The sequence below is a fragment of the Anthonomus grandis genome, chromosome 1, assembly GCF_022605725.1.
Source record: "Anthonomus grandis grandis chromosome 1, icAntGran1.3, whole genome shotgun sequence".
NCBI classification, from domain to species: domain Eukaryota; kingdom Metazoa; phylum Arthropoda; class Insecta; order Coleoptera; family Curculionidae; genus Anthonomus; species Anthonomus grandis.
In genome coordinates, this window is record NC_065546.1 from 22,839,677 (window position 1) to 22,859,470 (window position 19,794).

Consider the following 19,794-nt stretch of genomic DNA (forward strand, 5'->3'; position numbering starts at 1 on the left):
TTTTAAGCCATTAGTTTATTCCACTCCTGTCGAAAATGTTGATGACCTGAGGAATCGAATTATAACCGGCTGTGAGATAATAAGAAATACATTAGGAATATTTGCGCGAATACTAAAAATCAATGAGTTTAATCTTGTGTAACGTCTGAGGCAAGTCATTTTGAACACTTGTAGCTTTGCACCTATTTAAAATGTAAGTATTGTTATTTTCTATTATTATTCTGGTTTAATGTTGTGTTAGATAGTTCTTGATAATGTATTAAAGAAATAAAAAATGTGCGTCAAGATGTTTTTTTTTGCATAAAAACGGGGCTACATATTTTTTAACAAAAAATTGTACGAGAAATTCAAAAATTATTTTTAATTAAAAATATATCAGTAGCGTACCATTTTTTCTTCAAAAAAATTGAGATCATTACCCGTATACGCGTCAATGGTGAACATAAAATTCTTAATTGCATGTCAAAAAATGCGCGATAACTACCTCTTAAAACCCTCTAAATTTCATTTGCATATCTTGACCGATTTCAGAGCAATAAATAAACCGTCAAATTTTAAGAAAAACTTTAAAACGAAAACTCGCAAGACGAAGCATTTGCGGACATACATTTATATAGCAAACTGTCATTATTTTTCCATGCAGAATCACCCCCTAAAGTTTGTGGCACTTATTTACTAACACCCTGTATAAGGCCACTTGTAAGTAGTTTAATTTTGGTTTTAATCTTAGGGAAACACGTGTCGAGAGTAAAATAAAGAGTTTCCGTTAGTGCTAAAACTGTGTCGTGATTTGTGTGTCACACTAAAAGTCCCAAACATAGGACTAACTAATAATTATTATGGTATTATTCATTTAAATGCATCTCTAAAGTGTTACAAGATAGACATTAAGTAGTTAAAAGATTATAAATTTATAAGTGTTCAATAAAAATTAAGAGATTATTTCTTAGTATTAATTATTTCATTAGTTTTTTAATTCAAAGGCTATCATGTTTGTAATAAATAAAAATATAGATGCTTGGTATTCCTAGGTGATGGTATAAATTTACCATAATTAAAAATGATTTGCTCCAAAAAATCATAAATTTGTTTAAGTCAAGTTATGTTTTACAAAAAACGTAAATTTAGTATATCAAACAAGAGCTAGGAGTACATAGGAATAGCCATGATTAGATTTTGGAAAAGAACCTTAAATATGTATGGAAAGCAATTTAATCAAAGATTGTCAACATTTTTAGGGGCTTCAATGAAATAAAATCTAGGTAGTGTGAAACTTATTTCTTAAGATCTGTTAACTTCTGAAAATCTTTAAAAAGCACTTTTTGAAACCAAAATGAGTTGCTAAGTGATCATTAGAAACATTTTTCAAAATTGTTTTCTATTAAACTTAAGGCGATTTTCAATTCTTTAAAGTTTATATTTAATTATGTTTAAGTTGAAAATGCCTGTACAAAAGTCCTTAATCATTTAGACACTATTTTTTTTTTATCTTATATAATGGTGAAAATAAAATATGGCTACTATTAACTAGTAACTGGACAGAAATAAAGTGGGAAAAAACCTTTGATGTTGATGAAAAGAGATAGATATGCTGAACGAAAATAATAATACAGAAATTACTTGGTAAAATACTGACCATTATTAAAATATTTAAACTGTTAGAGTTTGATAAGAAATATTTTTTTATTGTTCAATAAATTCAAAATTTAAAAAGGACTACGTTCAAGATACGGCTGGATTTTTAAAACCATTTTGATAGTAAATCCTAAAATTTGCCTAAGAAACGAGATGAGTGACAAAGCTTAAATACTAAAAGTCAAATAAAACTGCAACCTACTGAACACAGTTTGCTAAAGATAGGTTAGATAGTATAAATCCTTAAGATAATAAATAATCCTAACTTTATATTTAGAATGGATGTATAAAATATAATGTACTGAATAATGCAAAAAACTGTTAAGTAAATTAAAAATTCGATTCATTAAAGATTGCACATAATATGCGTTATTTATATTTTTTTGCAAACCCATTTTTATGATAGGTATAATAATGCTTATTTTTTATACTTAATATTATTTATATTTTTGCTTTATTATTATTTGTTAAAAATCTTATATTTTATTGAAAGTAAGAAGTATCCAAACCAAACAAATGGTACAATAACAAGAAAAGTACGCCAAAATAAATAATTATTTCACTAGTGAAATTATTAACAAACAACTCCTTCATCAACAAAGATTTTGATATTAAATAGTTATTTTGTGAAGTAAACATGTACGCAAAACGGAATCAATTTAACGATTAACTTTTGGTAAATATGACTATGAGACTTTTCTTTCTTTTTCTTTAAGGGCGGATTTTGAGCTTTTAAAATACTTGCTTCTAAAAAGTATTGCCTATTAGTTCGTCTTGACGTTAGTAATATCTAAAAAAAACTTCCCAACGCCGTACGATGATTAGACTTTGAGATCAGTACAGTTAGTTATACTTTCTCACCAAAGATTTTGACGTTCATTATATCCATTAATTAAACAACCAACGTAATTAGTTTAAATTTTCGATTAGGGTAAACGCTCGTGCGATCCGGTTAATAAGTTAACGGCTAGGGCGCTTATTTGGTCGCACTGCTTTTTGCAATTTCTCTGTTTGTGTCTACATATTCACCGGTTCCGCAGAACCTTATTTATACACGATTCCCATAATTAGAGGCCCCCCCTTTGTGACAGCTGAAATGTCATTTCGGTCAATTAGTTCGGTTGGTTTACGCGCTTTGTGCGGCAGTGCGTTACTTATTTGGTTATGGAGATACTAAACTTATTTTCAATTAAAGAATACTAACATCTGACATAATCCGTTAAAACCTTATATGTTTTTACATTTTTGGATAACGATTGGGTTTTTGAATTTTTATGCCTGCGTCACTCGGATTATGTTTTGATATTGCTCAACATTTATATCAGAAAAACAAACCAAGTATCAGTACCAGACCAAAAATATAATACATAACCCAAGATTGAATCCAAGAAAAATCTAACACCTTTCTTACTTGGTCTACGTCATAGTACGATATATGTCCGCGATAATTCTACTTTGAGCAAAACAATAGGCAATGAGTAACAGTAAAATTTAACACTCATATGTTTACATCCTCAAGAACTATGATGTGCTGATTGTTATCGATAGTTCACATATATTATATTTATTCAAACGAAATTAAATTACCAGAAAACAAAAAAATATAAGCCGCTAGGATGGATTAAAACTATATTCAAAAATGAAACAATAACTTTTAAAAGAACATACAGATTTTTTTTTGTAAAATTGAAACAAGTTTTCTTTGTATTATATGTTTGGTCTTATAATTTATTTATATGACATTGATAATTGCTATTACAAAAAATGTAAGTATTTCTAGGTATTAGCGTCAATTAAAAAAATAATAATAAAATTAAATGGCATCCAAAAGGAAATAAAAAGTACCTCATGTCAGGATGAAATAAAATTGATAAAGAAAAATAAACAAAAAATTATCAAGCAAATAGGAAGAAAAAAATGAGATTTTTTTCAGGAATATCGAAACAAAATAAGTAAAAGAAAATTAACTAGATGTTATAAGGGTTTCAATGTGGTTCTGGTTACTCATTACAACCAATTGTGATTAGGTTTGAAAAATACTAATAATCATAAATCAAGTGTGAACTCATTCGTCACATTTAACTTGATCTGCGTGTCACCAGCCATCGATATTTCTTAATGTAAATGGTTTTCCAATTTTGATGGGAAAATATGTTTGTTTTACGACATTGTTAATTTTTACCTTGCTGATAGTGAGTTTAAAATAAATTTAGTAATTGTTTAATGTTTGCTAATATTTACTTTAGAGGTGATTTTTCTCACGAGCGATGACTACTTTTTGACGTAGATCATTTCGCACAAAAACCAAGCCCTTATGTATTATACTTGTATATTGTAAACTAAAATGAATAGTGTAGTGCCTGAACTTTTCTAGATAATCTGATATTTCGTTTCGTTTATTTAGTTGCAACTAACAGCGGAGAATTATTTGTTTGGAAGTCTAGTCTTCGTTGGTTGGAATTATACGGAAATAAATAAAAAAATAAAAAAATATTTAGCATGTCAGTTTTACAAAATTAAAAAAAAATAAAAACCTAAGTTTATCATTTAAAACATTCAAAATCTTAGAACTCCTAAACTTAAAACAACAGTTTTTAGACGTTCTTTTGTAGCTCAAATAAGCTAGGTATACATTTCCTGGCTCACTAAGAATGAAAACATCATTTAAGCAATACGCACAAAAGTATATGTAGGACCTTAATGATGGAAGGGCAAATAAACTCTCCAAAAATAGTTGGTGGGTTGTAAGCTAATTTTTGATTCTATAGCTGCACCACCATATAACAAATATAATAAATTTTAAGAACAATGGATAATTATGGTGGTTCGGGTTTTTTATAGGAAGGTCAAAAAGTTATTAAAAGCAATTTAGGTTATTACATGAAAAGTGCATTTTTTAATGTTTAACCCATATATTGCTTAAAACATGTTCGGATGTCGATTAGGGAGTCAGCTGGCGCTGCTATGTACCACTCTTTTTTATTTATTCCAGGCCTTTTAAAGTAAATTTTTACAGCTTTCACGCTTATTTACTTCGGGTCTAAAAATCTATACGTCGTATAAATTCCAGTTAAAACGTTTTGGGGAAGATATTTTACAATAGAAGAACAAAACCTATTTACGTTCCAAAAACAATAAACGCGCATTTTTTACTAAAAAAATGTCAACAGGCCTGTTTTATATAATTTTAATATCAATAATTTTATCTTAATGGACGATAATGCTGTCCAGATCTTATTTTACCAACGTATCTGTCCAATAATATTCCAATAAGTTTCCTTGTGCAAAAGTAATTAAATTAATGTTCATGTCCCAATAAAAAATAAATAGGGGATGCAAGAATTTTCCGGGTGAATGTATATAAAGAAATTACACAATCAGTTAAAATAATACATTCAGGCATATTTAGGACATATATATTCATATAAAAAACTCTATATTAATTCCTCATTTGGACGAAGGACAAATTTTATAACAAAAAGAACATTAACGCACTTCCATAGTCCCAATACGAACAGGAAAAAAACTAAAAATGTGTCATAAAATCAACATAAGCGACTTGATTCACTGACCCCGTGGTACTTCCTGGCCTTGGCGAGTCCCAATTATATAATGTTCCACCATACGAATCCATCTGGCCACCAATAGTGGCCACATTAAATACATATTAATTAAATCCTTCATTTATAAAATTAATGAATGGATGGGTGACTTAATTTAATTTTATCAATGGTAAAGATGTCGTTTTTATGCAAAACGTGGCGTTCTCATTCATCGTGCAAGTGGCAGCACGGGTCCTTTGAGTCTTATCACGCCCACAAAGAATTATTTCTTAAATTAATGTATCCTCTGGTTGAAGGCGAAAGGAAATACTAAATTTAGGATATTTACTTGCCTTAACGGGTTTTTGTATGTAATAGTATATTAAATAGCATGTGGCGGTGATTTCTGATCACTGATAAGTTTGCAGCCCGATTAAAGCTAAAAAATACAACCGGCAAAATTCATCATTTCCCAACCAACCAACTGAAAAGGTCACAAAAATAGAATTTTTGTTACGCATGTTATGAAAATTAATAAAGCGACAATAATAATATTTCGATCGAGAATAAATAGACAAATTGGTGTCCAGAGTATAATATTTATATCTTTCGAGCCGTTGAAATGCCGACTTTGACATATTTATCGTGTTTGTGTTATATACGCCCGTGTGTTTAAACTGAGAGAAAAAGTTAAGAGGTCGACTTCAAAAAGAATTAATTACGTTAAGCTACCTTTTTATAATAGGAAGTGGGCAGGCGGATATCGTGAAGTGTCTTAGGTTATTTGGGTTTTAAAAATAGGTATTTATTGGAAATGCGTTAATTTTATTTAAGGAATTTTAATACGATATTTTCTAATTATATATGACTCGAGGAAGAAATATAAATGCTTTGAAAAATGTTTAATGTCGATCCTACTGAAATTCAATGATCGCGATTATTATTAAGCAACGCTGTGTGCTAATATCATCTATGTCCTCTCAACTTCTATACCATTACTTGGATTATAATTTCCATCTCAGGAGGGTTTTTCTCCTCTATATTTCTCTTCATATGAAATATTTCTTAAGTTAAAATAATCTTGTCTCTAAAATGAACCATAAATTACGCAACATGACATATATCTCTTTTATTATAGGTAATCTCTAAAAACAAAAAGATTTCAGTTCCAGAACAAAAAATATAAAACACTCAAACAGTTAAGAAAGATTACATTTCTGCTGGGAACTCAGAAACATTCTAAAAACAATTTATAGGGGAAACACTCGATATTCTTAGTATCAGACTTGTATTAAGATGTGGTAATCCAAACTAAAAATATAAAGTTCTAACTTCTGAAAAACGAATGAAGAAGTAAAATGAAGATAATTTGAACAACTATCTGGAAAAAGAAAATTGCCAACATATATATGCAGATGAAGAATTGAATGTTTTTTTTAACTGCACATTCAACAAATACTTTTAATATTCTTATAACCAAAAATAGTATAATCTATAACAAGTGAGGACTAAGCAAACTTCTATAGGAATAGACGTTTTCTCTACGAGCGTAGAATTTGGAAGTCTATACATATATTAGACTATTATTATTTTTTCTACAAGTATCAATTCTTCCATTTTTGTTTGAGTGCTTTTTATATTTTATAACATACAGTTAGATGATTCCATTATATAATAATGAAGTAAAGGAAACAATTTTGTTTGAATCGTTTTTATTTTTTCAGATCCAGTCCACTGACATCTATGATCAAAATATGAACCTGATCCAACATTAGATTCATACTTGAAGCATAATTTTTTGTAAGGCCACAGGTTCTTCCGGAACAAGTAGAGGAATGCATATTCTCCCACTAATTATGGAATAAATCTATTCGCTGAAAACTTCAGTCCGAATCAAATTCGGTGATTGAGCAATTTACAACTTAAAAATTTTTAGATTTTTTTTTAGTTTGTTTGGGAAGCTTACCTTCCTCTATATTAAAACAAAATAGTTATTTATGTAACAAGTGTTTAAAATTCGCATGTTTGCAATTTTGATGAGATTTGAGAGCTACTTATGGACACAAATATTAAAAATATACTATGGTATTATCTTGAGCTATAATCATTTTTATATTGATATATAGTGTTTTCATTTTAAAACAAACCATCCTTAACAACTAAAAAAAAAAAACACCCCTATATAGATATACAGGGGGACGTTTCATTTTATATTTGACAAAGTTCACCTGTCAATCACCTCCAGCTAACCTCATTATGTCAAGTGGGTCATCGTATGACACACCATGAGCAGCATTACAATGTCTATTCAACAGTGACAAAAATTAAATCGGTTGAGGTACCAGCGAATAATAATCAAAAATGTCTGACATAATAAATGCTAATTTTTACCTATACTTTATGAATTTTCAAGTATGGAAACATTGCCAAACTGCTCTGAGAAAAACGTACATATTGGAAGGTTTTCGCATGGCAATATTTGGAAAATGGCATCGTTTAGTAAGAAGTTTTTTTTGTTTTAAAATGTTTTATAGGCAAAACATTTTTCAGAAAATCGTTGGATCTTAAATTTCTCAAGCACGCTAAATGCTTCTTTCATTATTATTTAAAGCTGATCACTGATTTATTAAAAAACCCGAAAATCATCGAGGTCATACCTAGTAGATTAAAATTATGTAGATTAATAAGTTTCTTTTTTTTTAAATAAAGACTTCTTTGCTTCAATGATAAAGTTCCGTACTAAGAAACTTTACGATAAGAAGAAAACGTTGTAAGTGATTTTCCATAATGACAACATATTTAAGTATTTTGCAAGTAAGATCGTGTGTCTGATAATATTCTAAAACTAGTAAAATGAGCTACTTAATGCAAAGTATGAAATATTTGGTAAGATTAATAATTGGTAAGCACACCGGTCTATAACACAATACCGAGTTACATACCAATAGTTAGTTATAATTTTCTTCGTATCTCAATAGTTCAGTTATAACATTTTTTAGTAGTCCCCACAAATTAAAACTATTTTTCTAGAATTTCTCACAAACCCAATAGACCTTCAGCCTCACAGAGATCAAATCAATTATTTTCATTTACAGCCCTTTTTTACTACCGCACGAAACCAACCCGTTAATTTAACAATCTTTTAATAAACATCAACGTAAACGTCACTACCAATTATTCAACTATGTCTAACAAAACAGCATGAAATTCACCAGCAATTAAATGGCTATTAAAAAGTAGAAAAACTTTGTTAAAACAATCTTAAAATCCTAAAAAAGAAAAAAACAAACCTATTTTTAACCGCGTCACCGTCGACTGCAAATTAGTTTTGAACTTAACGCCGCTGATTTTTATCCAGACTTATTTTACTAATCCTAGGTAACATTGAAAAAGTGGCGTGTCTACTGTTCCTAAGTCCGGTTTACCAGGAAAATATATGACCGCCGCTTTAAATGTAAAATATTCACGATTGCCGGCAGGGTGAAAAACGCTTGGTGCTGGTGATGTCTGGATAACGAATGTGAGTGTGGCACGATATTTCCGTTTTTACTGGATTAAAGGAATTGGTTTTAGGGAGAAAGGGATTTATTGTGCAGATATTTCGGTTCATTTTTGGCAATCGATCGATCTTTAAATTGAGGTATTCTATCGTGTAATTTCTGTATATCCACTCTCAATCAAGTTTCTATTTTCCTCTTTGCCAAGAGTAAAATTGTCGGTTTTGTTGTCTTTTTGCAGTTTTTTCTTTTAATTATTTTATCCAAAAAAAATATTTCTAAATTTATTAAGCACTACTTAATAAAATGTATGTATAAAGAAATATAATCATGGTTGAACAAAATAAATCCAATTGCTTTGAAGTTTGAATCCACTATCACCCGAAAAAAATATCGAACTGGGTGGCGCGAATCCATCGATATTCCTGCAATCTAAAGATCCCGCAGTGGTCAAAGTGGGTGGCTGTAAAGACGAAGAAGATCCAATATTCGCGAAAACAAACGCGACGCGATCGAGTTGAAGAGCGGTCCACCTCGCCATAGGCAAGGTCGCACCAGTCCGATGAAAAAGAAGAAGTAGATGATTCGACAACGATGATGATGATGATGTTCGCTAATCATGGCGACCCGCAACTTCTTCGTCATCTGGGCGTTTTTCGCACTAGCTCACATTCTGGTGTGTCACCTGCGGTAATGTCTTGATAACTATACGAGACGGAATGGTGAAAGTACTTTTTTACTCGGTGACTAACTAGGTTGTTTGGACTAGTTTTTTGCAGCTGTCTGTATGCTTTTAATTACTGTGTAGTGAGGTAGAAGTCTGCAAGGAGTGGCGTCTTTTTTTTTGAGAATGTGATCCGGAAAATACAGTTAAATATTCGTATGTTTTCCTTAATGACATGCTAATATTTCAGGATATCGTTATTTAGATCATTTGTATAAAAAAGTTATTTACTACCTTACATCATTCATATATGTCATATTGCTTCCTTACCGTCATACCTGCTAAAAAGTATTCTTTTTTAAACCAAAACTTATAAGAAGAACCCAACATTCAAACATGTTTTTTGCAACAAACCCATCTCAGAATTGACGAATCCTCGTTCACACACTAGTAAGCCAAATATGTATGCTTGTCTCTTTAATTTTCGAGATTTTAATAGTCGAGGACTGAGCAAATCGCGATTAAAATTTTGAAATATCAGAACGCGTTTAAAGCGCCGTACCTTACTAAAGTATAAACGTAGTTTGAAACTAGAAAAATACTTACACTGGGTCATTGGAAACCTACTGAAACTAAATGAAAGGAATAGTATGTCTGTTTTCGATACAGTTATGGGTGAACTGTTTCAGCAGACATAATTCACGCGTGGCTGCCTCTTTAAGAATGTAAAACTTGAAGTGTAAAAACTGAAGCCTGTTTTCGACATCGATTCTAAGATGGAAACTTGTAAGTTTGGTTATAGGTCGAAATGGTAGTCTAGGAAATATCACCCAGCTGACTTATTCTAGAAGTTTATCAAATGAACTTTCATTCAAAAAATTTATCCTTTTGATAACTTTAGATTAATGAAAATTACTCAAAAGAATTAAATACTTACAATACTGTTTGAAGAATATTATACTCTTTGAATACTCTACTTCAAACCAAGCATTATTAAGACCACTGCATTTTTATAAAGGGATAGTATCGACAGCAATGTGTGGATTGTATTCGGATTATAGTTGTTTATTTTTATGGAAATGCCAGCGAGGTGTCCTCTTCGTCAAAACAAAGACTGCTTAAGCAGTCTTCTCAAACCAGAGAAGGACGGTTTAGTTAATTGATTTTTGTGTTTGAGACTCATGCTTTCAGTAATAGTAATCTTTTGGATAAATAGATATTAACTGGCCACCCCTAGAAGTATGATTTGTACTCATTAACAGTTTTCTATGGTATTAAGGAAAATACCACAGAAATGATCCGTGAAGTCCATTCTGAATTGAAGTCAATGTAACATGGAAAAATTAGTAGGGGAAGTCTTTTTTCCACAAATAAAATGCTAATCCTAATTTCAGGAGTGATGTATTTCGGCGAGTGTTCTTGTCATCATCAGACTCTAAAATATATTACAAACAGTTCAAAAACAAAATGTTCGAAAATGTTGATGAAGACGACACGAATTGTCGCCAGAAAAAAAGCACAAATTGGTGGCCTAATGGAAATGCATTTTCCTAAATGAAAGGAAAGATCTCGCAGAACCGCCGAAGATTTCAGGTCATCAGCGTATGTATTTTTTTCACAAAGGTATTTAAGGAAAATGAGTTGAGTATCTGATATTTAGTTATTTAGGTCAAGGAACAATTAGTATAGGCAAAAAGATATATTGATAATGTAATCTTCAATTTTAACTAAATATTTTTTTGCTACTCAAGTTAAAAAACATTTAAATGACGGAAAACGTTTTGTAGTCAAACTACAGAGTTTTCCTTATCGAATCAAGAAAAGAATTTAATACCAGTCTGTATAAAACGCACGGTCAAAAGTGTAACAAGAAATGGCGCAATGGCGTAATCTTGAACCGACCAATAATTCCGTATTGTATATTCCTGCACACCGCGGTCAACATAAAATGCAACAGGTGTGCATTCCTGCAGCAGTCATTCTTGAAAAATATATTAATAACTCAATGCCTGTTTTTTCTTGCGACGATGCCGAATTGTTTAGTTAGTGACAGGATTAGAAGAAGGGTTGGAAATCCTTAAGTTAAAAAAACTTAAAAGCTAACTATTTTATGTATTATGATATAATTAAAATATATAAGTTGTAAAATATTACACTTGTTCGGATTTTAAACTTCTTTAATAATCTGCAGTCAATTTAGGAACCCAACAGTGCACACGAATGCTTTATAAAATAATTACCAAGCTTTATCTTTCAGACAAAACTTAAATGCTTAAAGCTGGTTACTTTACCAAGATATGTAACGTCCAATTGCTTTATCACATAAAAATAACACTTTATTAAATTTTACAATATGGCAGCATAGCTCAATGTTTAACTGGATTTCCTCTAGACGGCAAGGCGACCCATGAGCATTTTTTGCGATCCACTTTATGACTTTAATCGTTTTACTCAGCACACACACTTGCCCGGTGAACTCGTTTTTACATCGTGCCTATATACATTTTTAATCGTTTATACGGTTAATTACGAGCCGCGATGGATCATTAAATACTGGACGAGGCTAAAATAAACACTTGTGTGGCAGATATAGTTTTGTCTTTAGAAGAATATTGTCAAAAGCCCATGAGAAGGTTTGAAATATAGTTTGTGTGCAACTATTATTAAATATATACTTTATCTACATATATAGTCTTTGATAAAAAACAAGCTTTATCCTTTGTTTCGTTCGCCAGTATGTCATTCCAAATGCTGCACTTGTAGACCCATTTTATCTATATCTATATGCCCCGTCAACAAACCTCCTTACTTTTGCTTTTTTCTTAATTCATTTCAATCCGATCAATATGATCCCGTATGAAGTAAAAAATATTTCGGTTACTCACCTGAGAATCTGGCCAGGAATCTATAAAAAGGGGTAGCTAAAGGTGCGAGTAGGCTGCGCTGGAACGCCAGTATGCGCGTTCCCTCCCATGGCCTCATGCCCATCACGTGAACCTCTGAAAAAAAAGTTTATATGGTATTTTACTAAGAAAAATATTAAAAATTAATAAGAAAATCAAATACATCATTATAATTTGATCATTGAAAAGTATATGGCAATAGTCCAAACATAAAGAGTTCATATATGTATAGCTTTAGAAGATGATAAAATTTCAAAATCTTTAAATAATGCCTTTTTACTTTAGACTACTATCAACATTAATATTCCTAAAAGATTCAAATCAATTTCAAACTCACTCTCAGTTTTAATTTTCTCCCAAAGATGCTAACATCGTTAGCGCACCACGTGTCCCAAGAAATGAAATTTCAATTGGTTTTTTCGTACCTCTTAGAATATACCAAAAAACTAAATTTGTATGTAATGAATTGTTATGATCAAATATTATGTTTATGTTGAAATGATGAAATATTTATGCTAGATGCAAAGATTGTCAGACATTGCGTATATTTATGAACATCGGGTTTTATTTACTTTTTATCAGTTATACACTGCGTCAATTGTACAACACTGTATCAATAAATATACGATTTTGAAACTATAGGATTAGGAGGCTCATTCTTCAAAATTGGTTTAAACTCCCTTTTAATATTAATTGCAGCCCCTACGTTCTCCTTTTGATAAATCCCTAAAAAATCATTAATTATGTCTAAAGAAATGCACTTTGTCACAGTTAACGTAATGTATACATGGAAGTGCATAGAATATAGAGATTACCACCCTTTTTAATCCCTAAAGGAGCCAAGAAGATTAGGATTCTTTGAATTTTTATCAGTTCTCTTTTTATGTGTAGAAATAGTCTTACTTGACGTCTCGCTCTACTCGTTTGTTCTACATATAGCTGAAAATTTCAAACATTTCAAATTTTTGATACTGCTCTATCTGAAACATGTTGTATTTTAAGCTATATGTTGAATCAAAGAGTGGAGGAACATTGTGTGTTTTTCATTTTACCATCTCTTTTTATAGTAAAGGGAACTTCATATGCTCGGGCTCCGTAAATGGACATTAATGCAAATCTGAAAATGAACATCGGACTCTATCAACTCAAAGATCTGACGGTCAAATGCACGTAACATTGTTTCAAACTTACATAAACGCTTCAGTGGCCGTTTTAGGTTTAATGCACTGCAACTTCTTACTCTTAATACACGCAATTCCGTGCACTTTGGTATCTGTACGTTTTTAATTTAAAAAATCTATTCATTAGAATTATCTTTTTATCTGTCTGTATGTCCATGTAAGTCTGCCGCGTTTCCAACTTTTTTTAATTTTTTTGTGTCGAATTAGCATACAGCACTTTAAAAGGTAGCGAAAGTTGTTAAAGATGCATGATAAAAATAATTTTAATATTTGAAATGTTTTTGTTGAAGCATTTCTCGTAATGGCATTATAGTATCTATTAATTAGTTGCTGGGTGCATTAATGCAACCGGTGTAAGCATGAAATTTAAATTTTCATTTTCACACTGTACTTGCTGAGACCATCTAAAATAATTTAACGATTTATAAACTATGAATATTAAATTATCAAGAATAATCAGATTTCGGCGAGTGATTTATTATAAACTAATGACTTAATAAAAAACTGCTTGACGAAATAACTATTTCGTATATTTTATTTTTATATTTTAAAACAATCAAAAAAAGTATGTCGAGAAGTAATCAGCGAAAGGCTACTTATTTTAACTCAAATATAAAACTTTTCAATTACAGACAAATTCACCTCTAAATTTGTTGATCCCAAACGATGAGCCCATATAAGTAAGAACAGTACGTCGGTTCCGCACAGTAACTTTCCTTCCCCAGGCTCATAAACATGAAATTTATCTAATTATTTTAAAACGGTGTTCGTACCTTAATTGCCCGCGAATCGGATTTTAACTTAGTATATAAATTAACTACATTATACATTATAAACTAGCGGGCAGCTCCTCAATACCATGTTATCATACTAGCTTGAGAGAATAGTTAATTATTGCTAAAGAATACCAGAATTTCGACTACCAACGTAAGTTTTTTGAAAGAAAAAAACTCACAAATTTTTTTTCTTCTCATCAATATACAGTGCGGCTCTTAATTGTCCCCCTCCCTCTTATCTTTTGAATGCGTTTATATAAAAAAATTGAAATTTGGCACACATGTACTTAATATTCTAGGATCATAAAGTCAATCGTTTGAAAGCAGTAGGAGCTTCGAACGATGTATCGCATGACCTTTTCTATTTCATTTTATTGTTCAAAATCGCCTCCTGCCGCCATTTTGAAGTTTTGCAAAATGAGCTAGGGAAAAAAGTAGGATTTAAGTTGCTCATGATGTGTACTAAATTTAATTTTTTTATATAAACGCATACAAAAGATAAGAAGGGGGGAGTACTATCTGTAGTATATGTACTATATATGTATATTCTCCAGTTAGTATTATTCTAATTTAGTTTTATTATTAAAACGATAACTAGGTGTGTTCTGCAAGGCTTTTAAAATCACAAATAAATATTGCTCATAAATTTACAAAGTTAAGATGAGAGATCTATACAATTCATTAGCACCTTTATTTATTACGACTATTTATTACACTTCATTTTACTTATAAGTGTATTATGTTTTTGCTTTTAACTTAAATCGTCAGAGGTGGTATTTCTAATGTGATTTCCTATATATTAATGCATTTTTCAATTCTACAATAATTTTTAAGAAATGTTCAGGAGCTATAATTTGGTATAAACCTATTTATATTAATTTGGTATAAATTTCTAAGAAATGATCAGTTAAAAATCTTTTTTTTTTGACTTTTAATTTTTACATTATATAGTAAATAATATTGAAAACAGATCATAACAATTGTTACATTTCCACTAGTGGACCTCTAAAACACTCCTCTGGTTATTCTTGCCGGAGGTCCAAAGCAAAAGCTATAGCCAACAAAAAACAGGAAAAACCCAAACTTTTGATATTAGTCCTAGTCTTAACTTTCTTCAAAATTTTGAGTGAAAATATTCCGCCATGTCAGATAAGACAAAATCCATTTGAGTAATAATTAAGAACTCATTAGAATTTTGGAAGAAAACGAAACTATTATTTTCTTTTCTCAAATAACCTTTTTTTACATGTGCCGTGTTAAAATTTTAACAAGTTTACGAAGACTAGTAAGTTTGTGAAGACTAGAATCCAACAAACATTCCAATAAATAACTTGAGTAATTTTCAACTAAAGCACGCAAAATGCTCAATTAAATTATAAAAATCAAATATGGAAATTCCATTTAATATAGTTTTCCTATCTTTGCCGTTTCTGAGAGTTTAAATACACTTCTATTAGCTGTAAGTGACCAATACAGGGTGATTCAAAATTGAGTGCAAAGATTTCAAGGGCGTATTTACCGCCAAAAATAAGAAGTTTTTTACATAAAAACGTATGTCCTAACTTATTTCGTTTTCTAGAGACAGAGTGTAAAAGTTTTTTAATAATTTTTTTTTGTTATGAAAATCTGCTTTTGCATGTATCTGTTACTTAGGCTAAGTTAAATTATGAAAGAAATTGAATGAATCTCAATAATCGATGCGAATTTAATATTTGTTTTAATAGGGAGAGTATTTTATTTTTTTTCCTGGAAACAAAGCTATAAACAGGCTCAAGAGGCAAGAAAGTTACAGCATTAACCGCTTAATCTAAAAAATAAATTACATTGTCAAAAAAGCGGTTGCGTAACTTAACTTTACCTATAAGTATCAAGTAGGTAGCCCCCTGAAACGCCACTGGAATTAATAAATTTATTTTATTCCCACCAAAGGAGGGCCTTTATGACGACAAATAAGCCTACCAAATTTTATTTAAGGATTTTGAATAATTGATAAAAAACCCATTTTATTAATAAACTTTTACGCTCTATATCTAGAAAACGAAGCAAGTTAGAACATACGTTTATATAGAAAAAAGTTCTTATTTTTGGCTGGTAATTACGCCCTTGAAGTCTTTAGACTCAATTTTAAGTCACCTTGTATATAGAAAAGCAAGTTTTCCATACAATTTTGATAATAATAGAACAATTGTTTTCATATGGTATATAGGAAAAAAAACACAGAAAACTATATTATTCAGATGTTAAAATTTTTTTTTATCATTAATGCAAATTAAATTTAGCTAGAAGAAATGGCGCTTGCTCATAAACTATGAGTAAAAAGTTAAAAGGCTTTTTGGGCGAAAACGAAAAAATCATTCTTCTCAAAAATAAAGAACATGAAGACGCTATTACATTTTGCTCAAGAATACATTCAAAAGACGATAGGTCAATTGAATCGATTCGTTTTTAGTAACAAATCAAAATTCAATTTATGTTGAGTGATAGATTTTCCTATTTTAGTTATTCTGTAGGAACAAAACTGGCCAAAAAAATTATCACATCAATTGTGAAATGTGAAAAACGCTTTGGGACAGCTTCTTCACTAACGAGAAGGGTATATCCACCTAAAGCCGATTTATTTGCTTTAACATATTAAACAACCAATTGTTATCAAATGCCTCAACCGTAAATCCATACTTTTCACAGTCTGGTTACGGGATAACAACGGGTTTTATAGTGGCCTTTTTAGTCGCCAGAAATCCTATTGAAAATCTTTCAGAAACTAAGGCAAAAACCTATTACAGCCGTAATAAATTATTCATAAAAAAATTAATTCTATGTAATAGTTTAATTCTGCGAGTTCCGATATTTTAATGCAACATAATATCTCCTATCAACCTAGATATTTTAATAACATAAATCATCAATCTAGAAAAATGGTTGAAATAAATCAAGTTAACTGAACTCGTCAGCATTTATTGCTTTATTATTGTACACATTATGATATATTAATATTTTATATTTTTCCTTTCATTATCCTTTCGAGTTACGACTTGCCATTAAGTAACATCCCGTATTTTTTCATGAAATTTCACTAGTAGAGTCATTCTGACTGAAATAGTGCCAATCAAGGTATTACATATATGTATTTCTATCTTTGTCAATACATATGCGAGTTTTAAAAACTTATTTAGTACTATAGTATAGTATATCACTTTTATTTAAAAAAAACACGCAAAAATAATCATACCAATTATAAGAAATCAGTCTACAAGGTAAAAAATTAAAGAAACAAACATAATCATCCTCTTAGTATATTTACATATTTCGCCAAACGACCTGCGGCTACACAAATATTTGAGAAATCTTATCTTAAACATGCACTCTAGTAATTGTTATAAAACAAACATGTCTATTTTGCTTTAAACCATGGCTTTACCGCTGCAAGGTGGTACCCATGGTATATTAGGCGCCATATCACTTTTTATTTTTAGTAAGCATGTATTTCCACGTATACATGTTTTTAACGTATTTATTAAGGTCTCAACAGAAGTTGATTTTATGGGACATTATATTTTTGACCCTAATATTAGAGGGGCGCCAGTAGGTCATTGTTGACCTTGTAAGTCGTTGCAATAACCCTATTAGAACCCAGCTTAATTTATGAGTATTGAACAGGTATAAACACTTGTTAGGTGGGAATTCCCCAACTACTATTCAGAGAATCATTACTATTTTATTGGCTTATGAAATATTATATGTTAGGTATTTTTATTCCGTGCAGTAAAACTTAAACAATACTTCCATAAAAGAATGAAAATATATTTTTTTAAAAGGTCAAAAAGCGCACGAAATATTTACTATTAGGTATTATGATTAACACGCACTTTTTAAACATAGTTAACTGTATGGGGCTAATAATGAGATACCAATGTCAAAGGTATTGTGCAATATGAGAACATCGCTTAAATTGTGTTTCCAAATACTCATAGGTTAATTTTAGCAAGAGACGCCCATATATTGCATTTAAACTGATAAGAAAAAATTGTGCAACTTGATAGAAAAAAAAAGGAAATCACAGGAAAATTTTGATAGTTATTACCCTATAAATTTTTTAGTATTTCAAAAAATTACTGTCAATTTAATCAATAACCAATTTGGGAAGTAAATATTTAGTAAATATTTAATTTCTCAAAACAGCAGATTACAGACAAAAGTATCAGTATTTTAATTATGTAAGAGCAGCTTATTTGAACTTTAAAATTTAAAATATATACAACTTTGTTCTAAAAAAAAAAAAATCAATTAAAAAAAGTCAACCATGAAATAATTAAAATCTACTATGTACATATCTTTAAAAAAATTAAAAAAGGGTATTATACAGTATAAAGGATTTAAGCATAGAATGAGTTTAATGACAAAATTTTTCGAAATAAAAAAGCCTAAATTAATTTAACGAATGATGAGGATCCCGAATTTTTAATTACTATTTTTTTTTCGATGGAGAATCTTTAGAATTCCCAAATGAACTTAAAAATAAGTAAATTCCTATATTACGTTCTAAAATCCGGAAAATGATACATTATGTGAGTCAAGCTAGTATTAACATCATAAATATTAAAATAATAAACCTAACTATAAAATTAATGGCTCGACTATCGCAATAAAATTAATTTCTTTTAAGCATGAATATCGCAAATCTAATATCGAGCCTAATACCAAATGGTGCATATCTCCGAGCAAATTAATGCAATAAATAATAATTATTTTAAGATGTTCTAGACTCAATTATAGTTTGGCTGGGAACAACAATCAATACAAAACGAACCAGAAAAAAAAACGGGCAAAACCCAAAACCCAACGGCGAGGTACTCGTGAGCCCCATCTCGCATCATTATGGGAAAAGAATTCTGGTCTCTACGACATTTTATTAAAAGAACACACACACACAACTTGAAAACACACTCTAAGGCTGAGCTGACCACCCACACATATACATATGGGCTCGAGTACCTACGTGATGAAAAAGGCTTTAAATGGTATTCCTCCGGCATTGTCTCACGTTGTCTTTTCGCATTTTTTCTCTAAATTTTCGCTATCAACTGCTTCTGCACAAGTCCTCATCATGAACTACACCAGTTACCTCAAAAAATCCAAATTGCACTATTTAAAAAAAAAAAAGTCACCAAGAATTAAATTTCTCCGGCGCACGTGCTGTTATAACGAATTTTGCACAGCTGATGACCGCGAGGGTATTTTTATATGAAACTTTCAGTGAGGAAACTCTGACTGTAGTGTTTACGTAAAACTTCGCCAATTCGGGGCGCTCGGATTCACTCACGACCGTTTCTCGCGGCGTCTGTCTCGCGACTAATGCAACGATGAGTGCCGAAACTGGTCGAACTACGAACACCTGAGCGATGTAGTTTACCTGTAGTAGTAGCGTGCGAGGCGTGACAAAAGAGGCGACAGAGAAAAAAGAGAGGATGGAGGGGCGAGGCACCGAGGGGTGGCAGATCAACCACCATGATGATTATTAGTTTTATAGTATTGTTATTCGGGACCATATCGCTGTTTTTTTCACAACAATGATCTTTGGAGGGGAGATGGAGTGGGA

General features: G+C 30.7%; 1 protein-coding gene across 4 annotated transcripts in view; it reads right to left on the bottom strand.

Annotated features, from left to right (window-relative positions):
* LOC126749069 (uncharacterized) overlaps nucleotides 1-19,794 on the bottom strand; it is a 251,533-nt gene that overhangs the window by 41,259 nt on the left and 190,480 nt on the right. For 2 of the 4 annotated variants that reach the window (XM_050458794.1, XM_050458862.1), the window contains one exon: nucleotides 12,224-12,337. In XM_050458794.1, coding sequence (XP_050314751.1) covers nucleotides 12,224-12,326 — 103 coding nt within the window. In that variant the 5' untranslated portion in view covers nucleotides 12,327-12,337. Of the gene's footprint in view, nucleotides 1-12,223; nucleotides 12,338-19,190; nucleotides 19,561-19,794 lie in introns of those variants that run through there. The other 2 variants (XM_050458725.1, XM_050458928.1) reach the window with 2 other exon arrangements.